The sequence below is a fragment of the Cynocephalus volans genome, chromosome 5 (genome assembly GCF_027409185.1).
Source record: "Cynocephalus volans isolate mCynVol1 chromosome 5, mCynVol1.pri, whole genome shotgun sequence".
Lineage (NCBI taxonomy): Eukaryota > Metazoa > Chordata > Mammalia > Dermoptera > Cynocephalidae > Cynocephalus > Cynocephalus volans.
The window spans coordinates 39,560,932-39,577,793 of record NC_084464.1 but is presented as its reverse complement, the minus strand read 5'-3'; the positions used below and the strand labels follow the sequence as shown (position 1 = coordinate 39,577,793).

Genomic DNA, 16,862 nt, shown 5'->3' with positions numbered 1-16,862 from the left:
CTATTTTTTTTTTTTCTTTTGCATTTGTTACCTATAATGAGCTTTCTGAGCCCTGGTAATATTTGGAGAGAAGGAAGTGGTGTTGATTGATGTTATGTGCTTTCCTCCACGCAGGATTTCTCGGTTTGGAGGAAAAAGTGGACATAGTTCAAGTTGACCTTGGAATTGTGAATATTGTTGCAGTGCTTGAATATATTGCCATATGAATGATAGAGACTGATTTCATTGTTCTCTAATATAAGCTGTATTTATTTATAATTCATTTGAAGTAGTATTCATAACTGGAAAAGTTTGGTTACCTCAATTCTGGCCTGCCTGACTGGCAATATAGTAGCAGTAGCTGCTTATAGAGCATCTTAATGAAAATATGGCTGAAATGAATTAACGATGGTATTTGCAGTCTGCACAGAAAATGGCTTGTTACAACTGTTAATATTTTTATTCTCAAGCACGTTTCAGTGTTTACTGAGAGTGGCAGATTCACACAAGAAATGCTAGGTGTTCTTATCCATAGAGCAGATGCAACATAAGCAGTTGTGACAGAAGCTTCCTACCTGGTACTCTTCCCATTGGCCTCCACCCAGCCCCAAAGCAGGCATTAGCAGTCAGTGTAGGTCTGATGGCAACACTGAAGCCTTGCTGGCTGAGCAGCCAGGGCGGCAGCCCTGTCATGGACATAGAGGCCAGAGGAAAACTTCACCCTTGAGGGTTCGCTAATAAAAATCACTGGCAAATTTAGATGAGTATGAAGAAAAAGCATAACAAATTTTACTATTTAATGTGCTGGAAAGGGGTAAAGCATGAGGGAAATCACAAGAGAGTAATATCCCAATTTCCAAATGGAGTATAAAAGATTATATAATCAGTGTTCATAAGAGAGAGAGAACAATGGCCCGAGATCACATTTCTCTGAAGTTCTGAGGGTAGAAGGAACTCAGGAGTTAAGTAGAGACATCTTGTATGCAAATAAAAATACTTCAGGTTATCTTACAGCTGCCCTCAGAAAGTTACTAGTCAAAAGATGAGTGCCTCAGAGGAAGCCTAGCTGTTTACATTTACAGATGTAAATTTCTTTCCACAACCCCCCCCCCAGCCCTTCTAGCCGATACTGTTTTTCCATTTTCTCTGAATTGGCCATCCTTAAATATATCAAAGAAACATATTTTGGGTTTGAAATACTTTGCTTTCCCACATGGGCGTAAGCGGCCTGCTTCCTGGGAAGAGTCCCTCAAGGGTTTTGGCTTTGCCAGCTTTTTCTTGCTCCCCCCACCACATTCTTAACTTCAGGCAGACAAGGTAGACATCACACAAAATAATTTTTAAGTGCTTTGCTTAGATCATTTTGTTTATGATTGCAATGCTTACATTTCTCACTTAGGAGGCTTTACTTCATTCTATCAAATTTATTCTATTAGTGTTTACCAGAGGTGTGTAGCTATATTAATATTTTATGCAAATTGTAGTTATTTCATATATACTTGCAATATCAGACCTGTTATTCAATACACAATGCAAGACTATTTCCAAACACGTATTTTTCAGTAAATAAAAAAACCGTTTGTCACTGAAAAACAAATCACTTTACGATGTTTACATGTATCAGATGTTTCTACAGTTGTAAATATATGCAATGTCAGTTATACCTTAATGAATATGGAGGAAAAGGAAAATGAAAACTCTCAAAAGCTTAAGATAGAGACCAGCATTAATTAGGCTGCTAAGTAGATGTAAGACCATGCTAATGACCCTCTGCCGATCTGACAACACATAGGTATTACACTTAGAAGGAATAATGTCCATTTTTAAAGGACTTCAGAACAAGAAAACGAACAATCCTTCGTGATTTTAAGACAAATCCTTCCCGAATTTTGGGCCTGTCATAACTATTCCCAATTGACACTGCCAAGTAGATTTAGACTTATCACCGTATGTTATGAGACGTTTCCCCACCACGCTCGTAGTTGTAAGGCACCACCCTAAACTAGAAAAGGCCCTTACTACTACAGCACTGGCCGGAAAACACTGGCGACTCAAATTACAGAATTCGTCTTTCCAAGTAAGACAACGCGTCCCCCAAACAGACAAAACTTCCAAGTTATCGCTTGTGAACGTTTAAACATGCGACATAGGCATTACCAATAGTATCACGGCTCCTCAGCTGAGAAGATGGGGGGCCCTGAAAAGGGCCTTTTGTTGAGAACGGAGGCGGTGCGCACTCAGCCGCCGAAGCCGTAGAGGGTGCGTCCCTGGCGCTTGAGCGCGTAGACCACGTCCATGGCGGTGACAGTCTTGCGCTTGGCGTGCTCCGTGTAGGTGACGGCGTCGCGGATCACGTTCTCCAGGAACACCTTGAGGACCCCGCGGGTCTCCTCGTAAATGAGGCCAGAGATCCGCTTGACTCCGCCGCGGCGGGCCAGGCGCCGGATGGCGGGCTTGGTGATGCCCTGGATGTTGTCGCGCAGGACCTTGCGGTGGCGCTTAGCGCCGCCCTTGCCGAGACCCTTCCCGCCCTTGCCACGACCAGACATGGTGAGTAGAGACTGCTCGGAACTTTGTGAGGAACCTGGCCAGAGGCAGGCTTTTATACGTCCGTTTGCCCGTTTGCGGACCAAACTGAGAACCTGAAGAAAAAAGAGGCGGGAAGTCCCGCCCTGGTGGGGGAGGGGAATCTATTGGCAAAAAAAAAAAAAAAAACAACACCCAGCGAGCTTCTTGTTTCCTTGTCCTGTTTTGTTCTGTAGTAATTGCTTTGTTACCATGGTTTAAGAATTAAAAAAATTGCTTTGGATGCAAAAGAAAAACATTAATATTGTATAAAATACAAAAAGAGGACAAGCAATGATATAAAACACGTTATTCCATCACACAAAGCTCATTACTGCTGGCTAATAACGTATTATGGTGAACAGATTGCAGAGCTCTTTTACCTGCCCCAATCCTGCCAAGTGGGCCAGTTGTGGAGCTAGGGCTGGGTCTGGAGCTCACAGACCCCTCAAGCCTGTTGTCCAGACTGGGTCACAGACCCTTCACACGCCAGGCTTGGTTCCCAGACCCCTCACACACTGGTCTACGAGCTAGGTAACCAGCCAAAAGGTCCTTGAGGCTTTAGTTCCCAGATCATGGTGCCCCACAGCAGCCACCTGAGGCAGTAAACACCAGCCAAGGTGGTGGCACTGCCCATGGGCACTAACTCCACCCATACACAAGTTATTTACAAAGAATGCACCACATCACCCCCAACCGGACCTAAGGCAAGGGGCCTGCTTGAATTATTCTATTTTCCCAACAATCCACCCCCTCAGGGTCCCTCACTGTACAATCCATGTGTTCAGAAAATTCTGTGATGTTCCCCTAGTGAGGATAGATGCCCCTTACATTTACGTAACCTATTATCTGTTCAATATGCCTTAAGGCTTGTAGTTCTGTCCTGTTAACTATTAGCCACATATGTCGGGTTAGTAGTCACCATTGCTGTGTTCCTCTATGGGAATCCTGCAGTCATACTAATGGGAAGTTCAATGCATATTCAGTAAGCTGACACACCAATCATGTGACTCTGGTGCAGTGCCTGCAGCCAGAACACTATGGGTGAAAAGACAGAAGGGTTATTGGTACCAATAGGGGAAGCTCGCATCCCTCTGGTAAGATACATGCCAGTTTGCCATCCTGAGAAAGGATGGTTGCAGGAATAGGTATCTTACCTGGTTTATGATACCATACTTTATCTGCCAACGCTGTTGGATCTGTAGGTTCTACACATAACAGTGTAGGGGAACTTATAATTGGCCATAATGATAATAGAAATGTGCCCTTTGGAATGGAGCACTTATCTGTTCCAGGCCATGTTACCTTTACGCAAGGAGGCCAGGTACTTGTCACCCAAGGTAAAACTTGCAAGCCTTCCTCTAATCCTTTTCCCCAAGGCCCTATTAAACCTACTCAGCATATATGGGGGGCTTTTATTCTCCAAGGTCATTCCCATTGTACTGTCTGTCCCTGTTGCAAACAGGTTGGGGCCTGTAAGAGAATATTTCCGTTTTTGCCATATCCTGGCTTCAAAAGCTCATCTTTAGTAGTGATTTGCACCTGAACAGGTGCTGCAGCCCTATGCAACAGAGCTTCCACTGGAGAGGACCCACCCTTGTGTGGTCTCTCATTTAGAATTCTGACTGTTGGCCATAATCGCTGTGTCCACCTCTTCAGGGATGGAGGTTGGATAGATAGACTTAGTCCCTTTTTTCAAAGGCCATTGTACTGTTCAATCATTCCTGCTGCCTGGGGATGATATGGCACATGTAACTTCCACTGAATGGACAACTGGGAGACCCACCTCTGAACCCCATGTCCAGTAAAGTGGGTTCCGTTGTCACTCTCTATGACTACAGGCCAGCCATACATGGCTGTAAGGCTATTCAATGTCCTCACAGTGTTTACCTGGTCTGGGGCCTTACAAGGCCATACAAACAGAAGACCAGTAGCCGTATCAATAGCAGTGAAGATGTATCTGAAATTCTCCTTGGCAGTGGTCCAACAAAGTCCACTTGCCATTGAGCCAGGGGCACCCTTCCTCAAGTTATTTGCCTGTCTGTATGGGGCACCTGCTGGGGGTGTGGACTCTCTTGAGCACATACTGGACAAGCACAACAGGTGTTCACTACATCTTCCCATTTTATAGGCAAGGCCCATCTTTGAGCCACCATCCACATGGTTTTACTGCCAGCATGCTGCATTCATTGATGTAACCACTGGGCTACATCAGTAGCTGGGGCTCTCTCCAGCCATCTTACCTTAGCCAAGGCATCTGCTTCATCATTTCCTGGACTGGCTAAGGGTAAGTATCCTGTGACATGGAAAAGAGTTACTTCTGTTTCATGTCCTAATTCCTATAACTCTTGCCACATGGCTTGTCCCCACAGGGGTCGGTGGCCTACCATCCACCATTGATATTTCCAAGTAGAGATCCAAAGGGTTAAACCTTTGTACATAGCCCAGCTGTCAGTACAGATGGTTAATGGCCCAGGCTCATTTTTGATCACCATCCATACTACTCTCAATTCAGCCCATTGACTGCTTTGCCCTGTACCATTTTCATACCACATGGTATCTGTTGAGGGCTGGACAGCAACAGCTGTCCATGATGCTGAAGGTCCCATGCTAGAGACATCTGTATACCAAGCTTGCTCTGTGATAGGTCCCTGTCCCTCATGGAAAGGTGTAGCTTCCACCTCCATGGGTAAGGGTTGTGCCAAAGTTTCCTCCACAACCTCTACTGGTCCTAGCACAGTTTGCAACTCTTTGGACAAGAGGACTCATTGACACAGTGCTCCTTTGTTCTATATATGCTCCCCATTTAGATGGAGTGGGAGTCTGAGCAACACCTGTTTTAGGATTGGTTGCCCATCTGTGCAGCCAACCTATTATGGGGTATGTCATCCTTACTAGGACTTTGGCAGTTCCTGTGATAGCTTCAGTGGCTATCAAGGCAGAATACACAGCTGCTAACTGCTTTTCTATTAGGGCGTAGTGCACTTCAGTGCCTTTCCAGAGCTGAGACCAGAATCCTACAGGTGTGCAAAACTGGTCCTGTCTCTGCCATAAACCCCATCCTAACACCTCCTGGATTATATGTACGTCTATCTCAAAAGGCTTAGTGGGGTCGGCCACTTGTAAAGCCTATACTTGATGAGACCTCTTCCCCACAACCAGGCACACCACACCAGCGCCTCAGGCCCCACCCTGGGACCTGGGGCATGGAGAAAGGAACCAGACCTCCCTCCCTCAACCAGGCACATCATGCCAGTGCCTCAGGGCCCACCTGGGGACCCGAGGCATGGAGAAGGGGACCAGACCTCTCTCCCACAACCATGCACACCACACCAGCATATTGGGTCCCGCCCAGTGACCCAAGACATGGAGCTGGGGACTGGACCCCCCTCCCATAACCAGGCACACTGAACCAGCACCTGGGGTCCTTCCCAGTGACCCAAGGCATGGATATGGGGACTGGACTCTCCTCCTGCAACCAGAAACACCATGCCAGCACCTCGGGGCCCATCCAGGGACCCAAGGCATGGAGAAGGGAACCAGACCCCCCTCCCACATCCAGGAATGCCATGCCAGTGCCTTGGTGCCCACCTGGTGACCTGGGGTATGGAGAAGGGGACCAGACCATCCTCCCACAACCAGGCACACCACACCAGTGCCTTGGGGCCCACATGGGGCATGGAGAAGGGAACTGGACTGCCCTCCCTCAACAGGGCACACCACACCAGCACCTCAGGGCCCGCCCAGGGACCCAGGGCATGGATGAGGGGATGGGAGCCTCCTCCCACAACCAGGCACACTGCACCAGTGCCTCAGGTCCAGCCCGGGGACCCAGGGCATGGAGAAGAGGACCAGACCACCCTCCCACAACCCAGCACACTGTGCCAGCACCTCACGGCCCACCCGGGGACCCAGGGCATGGAGAAGGGGATTGGACCCTCCTCCCACAAACAGGCACATGGAACCAGTGCCTCGGGGCCCACCTGAGGACCAGAGGCATGGAGAAGGGGACCAGATATACCCCACAACTAGGCACATCGCCAGCACCAAGGGGCATGTAAAAATCATCACCTCCTTTTGGTGGCCCACCGCAGTCACCACAATAACCATGGCTGCTGTCAAAGTGGCTAGATGCCACAACCACCACACAGATGGTCCGCCAACCAGTGGAATGCATTGACACAACAAGAGTCACCAGCAGAGATAAAGAAAAGAAGAGGATGTCTCTCTCCACAAAGCCCATTTCAGAGTGACAGAAGAAGCATCTGCTCTACAGTAATAGTGGGGATCTGATCACAACTCTCAGCATTGGACATATCATCTAGGCAACAAATCAACAGAGTAACCATTATTCTTTCAAAAGGAGAGAAGTAATCTAGGGTAATTAGAGGTGGGAGGGGGAGGGAATGGGGGAAGGGGAGAGATTGGACAAGGGGCATAAAGAATAATTATGATTTGTAACAATATATATGCTAGTAATATTGATTTGATCAACATATCTCAATGTTCAACCCCCCAAAATATGTATAACCGATTTTGATTCAATAAAAAAAAAAAAAAAAACGTAAAGCCTGTACTTGCTGTATTGCCCTTTTTGTAGCCTGGTGAGCCTGTTCTACTTCCTCAGTCCAATCCCAGAGAGCTCGTTTCTTTGTCAATACATATAGTGGGTGTGCCATTTGGGCCATATGGGGTACAAAAGCTCTCTAATACCCCAAAAGTCCCAAACATGCCTGTAGATGAGCTACAGTTGTGGGTCGAGGGTATGCCTGTATCTTATCTATAATAGCTTCTGGGATGACCCTTGTCTTACCTGACCAGACCATTCCTAGGAATTTGACTGATAGCCCAGTCCTTGCACTTTGACTGTGTTCAAGGCCCACCAACATTGTTCTAAATGACTTAGCAGCATTGGAGCTGCCTGGGTTAAATCTGCAAGAGAATCAGAGGTTAGTAATTCATCATCAATGCAGTGAAACATTGTAACTGTGCTGGGCCTAGTCCATTTGGCTAGATCCCCAGCCACCAAACAATGACAGATAGTTGGGCTATGCAGATAACCTTGGGCAATACTTGAAAGGTCCACTGTCCTCCTTCTCAGGTGAAGGTGAAGTGATCTTGGCTATCAGCTGAGATTGGAATAGAGAAAAAAGCATTTGCAAGGTCCAATACATAATGATAAGTTCCCGGCTGAGTTGTCAGGTGATCCATCAAGTCGTAAACTGAAGGCACAGGTGCCTGCAAAGGAGGCACTACTTTGTTCAGTTCTCGATAATCTACATTCATTCTGCAGGTACCATCAGGCTTTTTCACTGGCCATACCAGAGCATTAAATGGGCTATGAGCTGGACGAATAATGCCAACTTTCTCAAATTCCAATATAGTGGTACTTTTCTCTGCATGTCCTCCGAGTAGGCAATACTGCTTTACATTAACTACGTGTCTTGGCTTGGGTAACATGTTTGGGTCATGTTTAGCATATCTTCATAACACAGGCTTTACTGTCTGTATTTGCAGCTGAAACTCTCCAACTGTTGCTTGCAGGTGCAAACAGTAAAGTACATCCATACCCAAGATGGATTCAGCTACAGGGGATATATATACAGTATATACATGAGGTGGTAATCTTCCTATGCCCAATGGCAATGACACAGCTTTGACCTCAATTGTATGTCCTCCATAGCCAATCTGTATGAACTGTGGCCCCTGGAAATTTATCTGGATTGCCATGTATCAGGCTACATTCTGCGCCTGTATCCACCAATGCCAAAACACGCTGCACATTTGTCCTCAACCAATGTATTGCCAATTCAACATGAGGCCTCTGGTCCTCACCTGCCCCCAAAAGATAAGTATCTTGGCCTTCTCCCTCCTCGAAATGGAACAGTTCATCCTCCTCCTCGGGAGCAACCAAAAAGTCTTTTAAATCCACTAAGTGTACCTTGCTACCTGTTTCTGGATGTTTGGTGAAACGCTGTTCAGGGTGCCATTGTTGCCACAAGGCAAATAGGACTGCATTTGGCTGCCCCTGCATTTTCTTTTTATCAACCCCTGCTGCAAGGAAGTCAAGCCACATCTGCTTATGTCTAGTCTCGCATGACCCTTCAGGATAAAATCCTGAGCATTTCTTGGGGGTTTGGTCTTAGCCACCTTTCAGACCTCTTTTGCTTGTCTTTTCTCCTCTACTTCACCCTAGCCGGCTATTATGGTTGTTACCTCATGTATAGAATGACCAATGTATGGGGCCAGCATGGCCATCAGTGACCCTAGGATGTTGATGGGGTATTTTGCAGCACTATGTCTCTCATGCTGCCTGTAAAATTTTCATCATCTGTGCAATGAGTGTCCACATTAAACATGGACTCCTGCATCCCCAGCTCCTGAATGATTTGAACCAACTCAGCATACATTTGCCATTTACTAACAATCTTGGGCAGTTCTCCAACATTTGCCCACATGGTTTGGGCAGCTGCATTCACCCACTCCATTAAGGAGTGATTACCTCGCCCTTGTGCGTATCTGCAGCTATTCTGCAGCCACTGCCTCAGGGATGGGTGTATGGTAATGGAGGCCAATTTTTCCTTCTTCTCACCAGAGCATACCACACTATGCACCCCTAGGTCCCATAACCATAACAGCAAAGCAGTCAGTGTCTCCCCATGTTTCTGCTTGAACTGTCTCCCCAAGTCCACCAGTTCAACCTGGGTATACAGGACATAGGTTGTGAACCGGGTCACCTGTGGATCACCCCCCAGTTGTCCATCTGGTCCCATAGGCTGCTTGTATTTCAATTTATCATGCACAACAGGTCATGCCTGGAGATGCACAGTTTCTCCCAACTCACCACTGGGTTGGTCATCTTCCTTGATGTGAGAGGCAGGAGTGGCCATTTGCTGCACATAATCCTCCATGATATTTATCCATGTTTCCAACAACTCTGCTTTCTGCTTTGAATCTTCCAGTAGCTGCACGTCATCCACCAACAACTTTGCCTTCTGCTGCAAATCTCAATCAGTTTGCATCATAGTGAGCAACAGCCAGGCTCTGGTCAGCAGAAAAGTGGCCATTGGGCACCACATACTCAAGGATAGCCACATTTGTTCCCCCTCCCAAGGGGTTTTCCATTGTAGTGCCTGGTCAGTGCTGTCTTGCAATACAGTGAGCAGCAACCAGATCCCAGTGAACAGGAAGGTGGCCATAGGGCAGAGCATATTCACAAGTAGCCACATTTCCTCCTTCTTCCAAGGGCTTTTGGCTCCTGTACCTGCTCAAAAGCCAACTATGCTAATTGTTGAGCTCTTTTACCTGCCCATAATCCTGCTGACTGGGCCAATTGTTGAGCTATAGCTGGGTCTGGAGCTCACAGACCCTTCAAGCCCATTGTCCAGACTGAGTCACAAACCCTTCACATGCCAGGTCTATGAGCTAGGTAACTGGCCAAAAGGTCCTTGGAACTGTAGGTTCAAGAGCATGGTGGTGCATGGCAGCTGCCTGAGGCAGTAAAAGCCAGCCACGGTGGTGGCACCACCCATGGGCACTAACTCCACCCACACACAACTTATTTACAAAGAATGTGCTGCACTACTCCCAACTGGACCTAAAGTGAGGGGGTCTGATTAAATTATTCTATTTTCCCAACACAGATAAATACATATTTTTTTCTGAGACAGTGTATATGGTGCTAAATATGGCATTTTGTTACTTCTTTACAGTGCTTATATTTTAATCAATTCCCCTTATCTAAAGAGTTTTCAAAAAAGTTATTTTAAAGTCTGCTTATTATCCTTCTTTTAATTCTCTGTAATACACTTTAATCAATTCCCTAGCAGTTCATTAATCAGGCAGATTCTTAAAATAATTTGTCTTTTCCCCACTGATGAAATACCATGTTTAACACTATACTAGGAACAATTACTAAAATTCTGTTGAGTTCCTTAACCTGATCAATTTCCCTTGCCAAAGGGAATCTACGTTCACAGATAAAAATTGAGAAAATTTCTATAATGAAAAATTCTAAATTGATTACCTCTGTCTACTTAGTATTCCATCACAGGGATTCTCTATGATACATTTTAACAAAATCTCTAGTATTTAACAATAATGTGCATTCTAATTTTTTTCTATAATAAATAAAGGCTATCTGTATGTATAATTGGCCCCCCACATCCATGAGTTTGAAGTCCATGGATTCGACAAACCACGTATCCAAACTATTTGAAAAAAAAAAATTGCCTCTGTACTGAACATGTGCAGAGTTTTACTTGTCATTGTTCCCTAAACACTCCAGTATAACAACTATTTACATAGCATTTACATTGTATTTGGTATTATCAGTAATCTAGAGATGACTTAATGTATACAGGAAGATGTTGGAAAATTGGGTTATTAAATATAAAACCTTTAGAACAGTGCTTAAAATTTTCAACAAGTGTTAGCCATTAACAACAACAGCAACAGCAATAATAATAATAGATAGGTACATATTAACATTAAACCTTTGTGCAATTTTAAAAAATTGTTACATTGGGCTCTCTTTCTAGAAGTGAATCCTCTCCTCCTCTTCTCTCCTATCTCTTCTGTTCCCTCTTCCCTTCCCTACCCTCCTCCACTGGAAAAAGTCAAGAAAATTATATGGACTTTAACAGTGTTGTGTAAAGCAGTGGAGATGGAGTTAGTATAAATATGGTCTCTGTCAGTAATAGAAATAATAACACTGATTTATTGTGCAACTAAAAAGTACGCATAGCCTTTCCAGTAGTTGACTCATTTACTTCTAATGATAACAACCCAAAGGACATTTTAAAAGAGGAAACAACTGAATAAGCAAGTTTTAAAAGATTTTTTGGATACTCCAGTACCAGGTAATGCTATCAGAGTCCTATGACTGTACCACTTAAGTTAAGCCCAACTCTCTGGCTGAGCCTTCAACATCATATCACTGTGTGTGCAAGAACCTTCCTCTTCTCAGCCCCACCCTTCCCTTAATCAGGGCTCTCACTTCAGAAAGACTTTGTTAATAATTGAGGTGAGCAATGAATTTCCTACTTTCCTCATCCTTTCTATAGGCAGATGTTGAGGCCCAGAAAGTGATACCCCAAGGGGAAGGCCTCAGAAGCAGCTTCAAAAGCAAAATTTTTCTGACCTTCCACTGTCCTCCTGTCTCAGCTTCATTTTCCCCTGAGGCAAGCCATAAAAACTAGAATCTCTCTTCCCCAAGGCATATACACTAACAGATAGTCACCTCTCACAGCGTGATGGAGACGCAAAAGATTACTCAGAACCCATGTATTCAGAGCAATGAGAAGCTGGAAGCAACTGCACTGAGGGAAAATGCCTTCAAGAGAGGAAAGCCCAGGCACAGCCCCAAGTCAGGTTTTGCTTCAGTTTTTATTGGGAAGACAAGAAAGTTGCAGAAGAAAAACAGGTGGTTAATCATAGTGAAAACAAACAAACTGGCTACATGACAATCTTCATTAAAGCAGGTGTAACTTAAAATAATTCAAGCAACTTACCATCAGAAGGAGTCATAAAACTAAGCTATGTGATGTACAAAGATAAACATGAGATAATCACCAAAGCCCCTAACTCCCCTAGAAACACAAAGAAACAGCTTAGGGCAAGATGTGGAATGACCCCCAAGCACTAACTAGCAGAATATCTTTGAAGATTTTAGCTTACATACTTTCCCAGCGTCTAGATTTAGCTGCACCAAGGGCAACTGCCCCCAGAGCAATCAGTTTTTGCTGTGCTTCAATTCTCTTATCTACATCAAAGGCTTTATTTGTGTGAAAGTTTTCTGGTCTTTCTTAATCTTAGCAATTCTACGAGTTTTCCTTAAGGGTTGGGCTTTGGCCCCCTAAACTAGAGGCTTTGGCCTCCTAAACTACAGGACTCTGGTCCTGCTAAGCTACAGGCGTTGGCTTAAACTAAGGACTTTGGTCCTTTAAGCTACAGGCTTTGGCCTTCTATGCTACAGGCTTTGGCCCTGTGAAATACATGTGTTTTATTTCTATCTCATTAATGTCAATATCATCCACATAGATATACACTAATTTCCATCCAGTGCCTTTCTGTCTTGGAGCTGGCCATGAACTTTTCTGACCTACCTTGTCTGATTGTAGGTCATAAGATCCTCATTCAAGAAAAGGCCCTACCCCGTACCCTGGAGGAATGAATGCTACACAGAGAAGCCAAGAAGTGTCTATACAGGCAGGACTCGCTGGGTTTCCTCACTCAGTCTGTTAGCGTTAGAGCCTACTTTTCTTGTCAGTAACATTTCTATGTAGCTATGCCTGCTTCATAGAACCTAAGCATAAATATGGACAATTTTCCCTTTATCTTTGGGTCTTCATTCTGAAGGCTCCCATGGGAGAAGTGGAGATGGTAAACCCGGGAGAAGCTAAAATGGTCTTCGAGACATAAGTCCACCATTTCCCCAGGCTGCCGGCTTCCTGATTAAAGGCTGCCTTTCCTTACCAGCAACACTTGTTTCTCAGTTATTGGCTATTGAGCAATGAGCAAATGGACCTTTGGGGTCTCAGAAACAAGCAGAGCAAATCCCCATTTCTCCCAAACCCGCCTTCTGAAACCCCTCCTTTCTTGAGTACTTGCTGCAGAAGCTAAAACCTGGACATCATTCTGGGTTTGTCCTTCTCTCTCACCTTCCCCTGCAAGTCAGCCTGCAGCAAGCCCTATCCATTTTGCCTCCTTTATCCCTTAAATTCCCCTTTCCTCTCCTGCTCCTCCTCTTTCTGGCTGCTGCCCCTGCATTAGTTTCAGCCCTCACTGCTGGCTGGTATTTCCAATCTCTTGACCTTGGATCTCACTCCTTTCCAATCTTCTCCCTACTGAGCCACTAGAAAAAATGAATCTGAAACGCACATTTTACAAAATTTAACAATTCTGCATAGAGTCCGCCTTCCCCTAATAGGCAAACTTCATGTCTATTTTCAAGGCATACAGAGCCCTCAGAATTTTAAAGCCCCCTCCTGCTTACTCCACCACATTTATCTCCAGCCATTTCAGCCTCCAGCAACTCTAAAGAACTCCAGCCTACTCTGTGCTCATACCCCTCTGCCTATAGCACCTTCCCCTCCTCCACTGCATAAAAAGCTACCAAGTTAGGCAGGCTCCATTTTTCTCCCTTCTTAGTTTGCTTTTAAGGTCCTTATTTTCTTAACTATTCCGTTTCAAGATGCTGTGGACTTTCTCATTACAGGAACTTTTCTTAGCTCAAACTGGACACTAAAGACCAGTTTGCAGAATAAATATGAACAAATGAAGAAGGGTGGATGAATTGAATAAGCGAATTTCAAGGTCTGCCTTAAGAACAAATACACTGGCCACACTTGTACTTTCTTTCCTATAACCTGTGGTTTTGTTTGTTTGTTTGTTTTTTTTTTCTTGAAAGGTCTCAATTGGCTTTGTAGTAATTCTAGAATAGAGCAATACATTATTCTATAAAATAGAATGTGTTCCCCATAACCTACACTTTCTAATTTCTTACTATTGAGCAAAAACATAAAAGAAATTCTTTCCTGGATTCCTCCAACTAGTGGTTCAGAACAGTCCCCAAACCAGACATGCCTTTAATTTTGGCTTCCCCTATCATAAGAAGCACCAGACTTTCATGCCAACAGGGAAAAGGCACATACATGCTGCTTTACTGGAAATATGTTGTTTCAAAGGGAGGTGAAGAGGTGGAGGAAAAGAAGCGTTGTTTTCCAAGTTTTCACTCTCAGCCCGACACACATAAAAGACCCAGGTTTATTTTTCAAGGCATGCTTACTACACTGCTACTAAAAGCCATTTAATACCTTCAACAATGCTTGTAACTAGACAGATGGGTGTGTGTGGCATGGGGATGGGGACCAGGGTATGGGTAAATTGCATGGAGACAACTAGGTAAGAAACCAGAAGATGAACGTAATCGAAATTATGCTGCCTCCTAGCTCTAAATCCCTGTCTTCAGTCAGCACTATTGTCTTACCTGCTGATTATGAAGTTTAGGTTGTAAGAGATGCAGGAGGTTGTGGGTCCGCTGCAGCTTGGGAGCAAGCATTTAGACACGTGGGGCTTGCTTCTGTCAGCTGACATTTACAACTTCCAGATCCATGTCTAAATCCTTGCTCTAACTACAGAGTCAATAATTACAGTCAACAATTAGCCTAAGCTAAGCCTCTTCAGAAATAACTTGAAAGAACCCCGGGAACTTTTGTGACGTTCTAGCTACTTATTGTACACCGCGGGATCTTCAAACACTGCCTCAGTCCAGTCACACGGGGGCGATATTTACGTGATTAACTCAGTAAACGCAAAAAATTGTAATACTAAAGGGAAACCACAGCTTTAAAATGCCAAAATATAAGCGAGGAGAGCCCCAAAGGGTACCTAGAAACAAGTTATTCTACCTAAAACCAGCTATAATTCCCCATTCAAGAAAACGTAAAACAGCCATCCTTTCTTAGAACAAATAGAACCAACAGCTAACTGACTCTTCTAGCAAAACGTGAGAGGCTCTGAAAAGAGTCTTCGGGGTGTGGGTCAGGAAGGACTAATCGCTCTGCAGCCAGAGGCTCACTTGGCGCTGGTGTACTTGGTGACGGCCTTGGTGCCCTCGGACACGGCGTGCTTGGCCAGCTCCCCGGGCAGCAGCAGGCGCACGGCCGTCTGGATCTCCCTGGAGGTGATGGTCGAGCGCTTGTTGTAATGCGCCAGCCGCGACGCCTCCCCCGCGATGCGCTCGAAGATGTCGTTCACGAAGGAGTTCATGATGCCCATGGCCTTGGACGAGATGCCTGTGTCGGGGTGGACCTGCTTCAGCACCTTGTACACGTACACGGAGCAGCTCTCCTTGCGGCTGCGCTTGCGCTTCTTGCCGTCAGTCTGCGCTTTAGTGAGGGCTTTCTTGGATCTCTTTTTAGGGGTCGGGGCCGATTTCACCGGTTCAAGAATGGTGTGGAGGAAAAGGAATAAAGCTAAACAGAGAGCAGCTGCGAGCTCATCGTCTCCTCTTTATCAATATGCGGTTATGCAAATTAGAAGTAGTAAAAGTCTCTGATGATTGGTAGTTCTCCTATGATGACGTCATATGCCAGTTTTGCCTTTTCAAATACACGTCCTTGCATAACCGCGTTCCGTTGGTCTAAATGTAAGTAAATTAGCCAATCGCACAGCGTCCTTTTCGTGCCCAGCACAGGCTATAAAAATCTCGTCTTAACACTTTCATCTCAGTTTTCCTTGACGTGGGAAAAAAGGAGGCAAAGCTCGCGCGAAGGCCAAGACCCGCTCTTCGCGGGCCGGGCTGCAGTTCCCCGTGGGCCGTGTGCACCGTCTGCTCCGCAAGGGCAACTACGCCGAGCGGGTCGGAGCCGGCGCGCCTGTGTTCCTGGCGGCGGTGCTGGAGTATCTGACCGCCGAGATCCTGGAGCTGGCGGGCAACGCGGCCCGCGACAACAAGAAGACGCGCATCATCCCGCGCCACCTGCAGCTGGCCATCCGCAACGACGAGGAGCTCAACAAGCTGCTGGGTAAAGTCACCATCGCTCAGGGCGGCGTCCTGCCCAACATCCAGGCCGTGCTGCTGCCCAAGAAGACTCAGAGTCACCACAAGGCCAAGTAAGGGCCAAATTCGGAAGTACCTAAAACCAAAGGCTCTTTTCAGAGCCACTTCTATAGTCACAAAAAAGGTGACATGACTTATTGCATTGCTTTCTGTCTTAATTCCGAACAGTGATAGTTTACTGAAAAACTAGATTTTATTTGAAATAGACAATCTAGCCAATTTCGAACACCCGCATTTCCACATTCCCAGAATTTAGTAGGTTTTTTCCTCTTTTCTGCAGGTATTTACAAGGAGTCTGCTGACAATATTAAAGTATTGACATGTGTGTCCTCGCAAACACTACAGGCTCCAAGTCCTTCATATAATGAATCTATAAGAATATTCAAGTGGTTCAAGATGAATATTCACATAAGGAAATTAGCAGGAGATGGCATAAGTGATGAGTTTTACTGTAAAATCAGGAATTTGTCAGGAGGAACACAGTGGTTTTCATTGATGGTTCAGAGAAACGCACTGGGTTGTAAATAGGAAGATAAAAATTATTTTGCGTTTTTTAAAAAAGTCACCTTTATAGGGCTGGCTTATAACAAATAGTACTCAGGTATAATTTATTACTTTCTGACAGCACATTTCTTCAGAATTTGTCTCAGTACAGTGTAAATTGAATCCTTAATCCTATTTCCCCAGCCTATTTTAAAAAGGCATTCAGTGTTTATAAACAAAATCATGTAGATATTCATTGGTCATACATTTT

The 16,862-nt window shown here is 45.1% G+C and overlaps 4 protein-coding genes across 4 annotated transcripts in view; 2 read left to right on the top strand and 2 right to left on the bottom strand.

The window, feature by feature from the left end:
• Window positions 1-16,862, top strand: part of LOC134377893 (zinc finger protein 184) — a 944,311-nt gene that overhangs the window by 545,208 nt on the left and 382,241 nt on the right. The window contains exon 9 of the mRNA XM_063096687.1: window positions 13,657-13,663. Within this exon, the coding sequence (XP_062952757.1) occupies window positions 13,657-13,663 (7 nt within the window). The remainder of the gene's footprint in view (window positions 1-13,656; window positions 13,664-16,862) is intronic.
• The window catches only part of LOC134377918 (histone H4), a 734,914-nt gene continuing 720,268 nt past the window's right edge, over window positions 2,217-16,862 (bottom strand). Inside the window, exon 5 of the mRNA XM_063096728.1 lies at window positions 2,217-2,540. Within this exon, the coding sequence (XP_062952798.1) occupies window positions 2,217-2,540 (324 nt within the window). The remainder of the gene's footprint in view (window positions 2,541-16,862) is intronic.
• Window positions 15,121-15,671, bottom strand: LOC134378128 (histone H2B type 1-K-like). The gene is made up of 2 exons (XM_063097108.1): window positions 15,662-15,671; window positions 15,121-15,554 (listed from the first exon to the last, which is right to left on the bottom strand). Exons 1-2 carry the CDS (start codon window positions 15,669-15,671, stop codon window positions 15,121-15,123), a joined length of 444 nt encoding a protein of 147 aa, XP_062953178.1.
• On the top strand, window positions 15,791-16,165 carry LOC134378127 (histone H2A type 1-H-like; the record flags this gene model as incomplete). Its single annotated transcript, XM_063097107.1, has 1 exon — window positions 15,791-16,165. A coding segment is annotated over one exon (375 nt), but the record flags the coding sequence as incomplete, so codon positions are not given.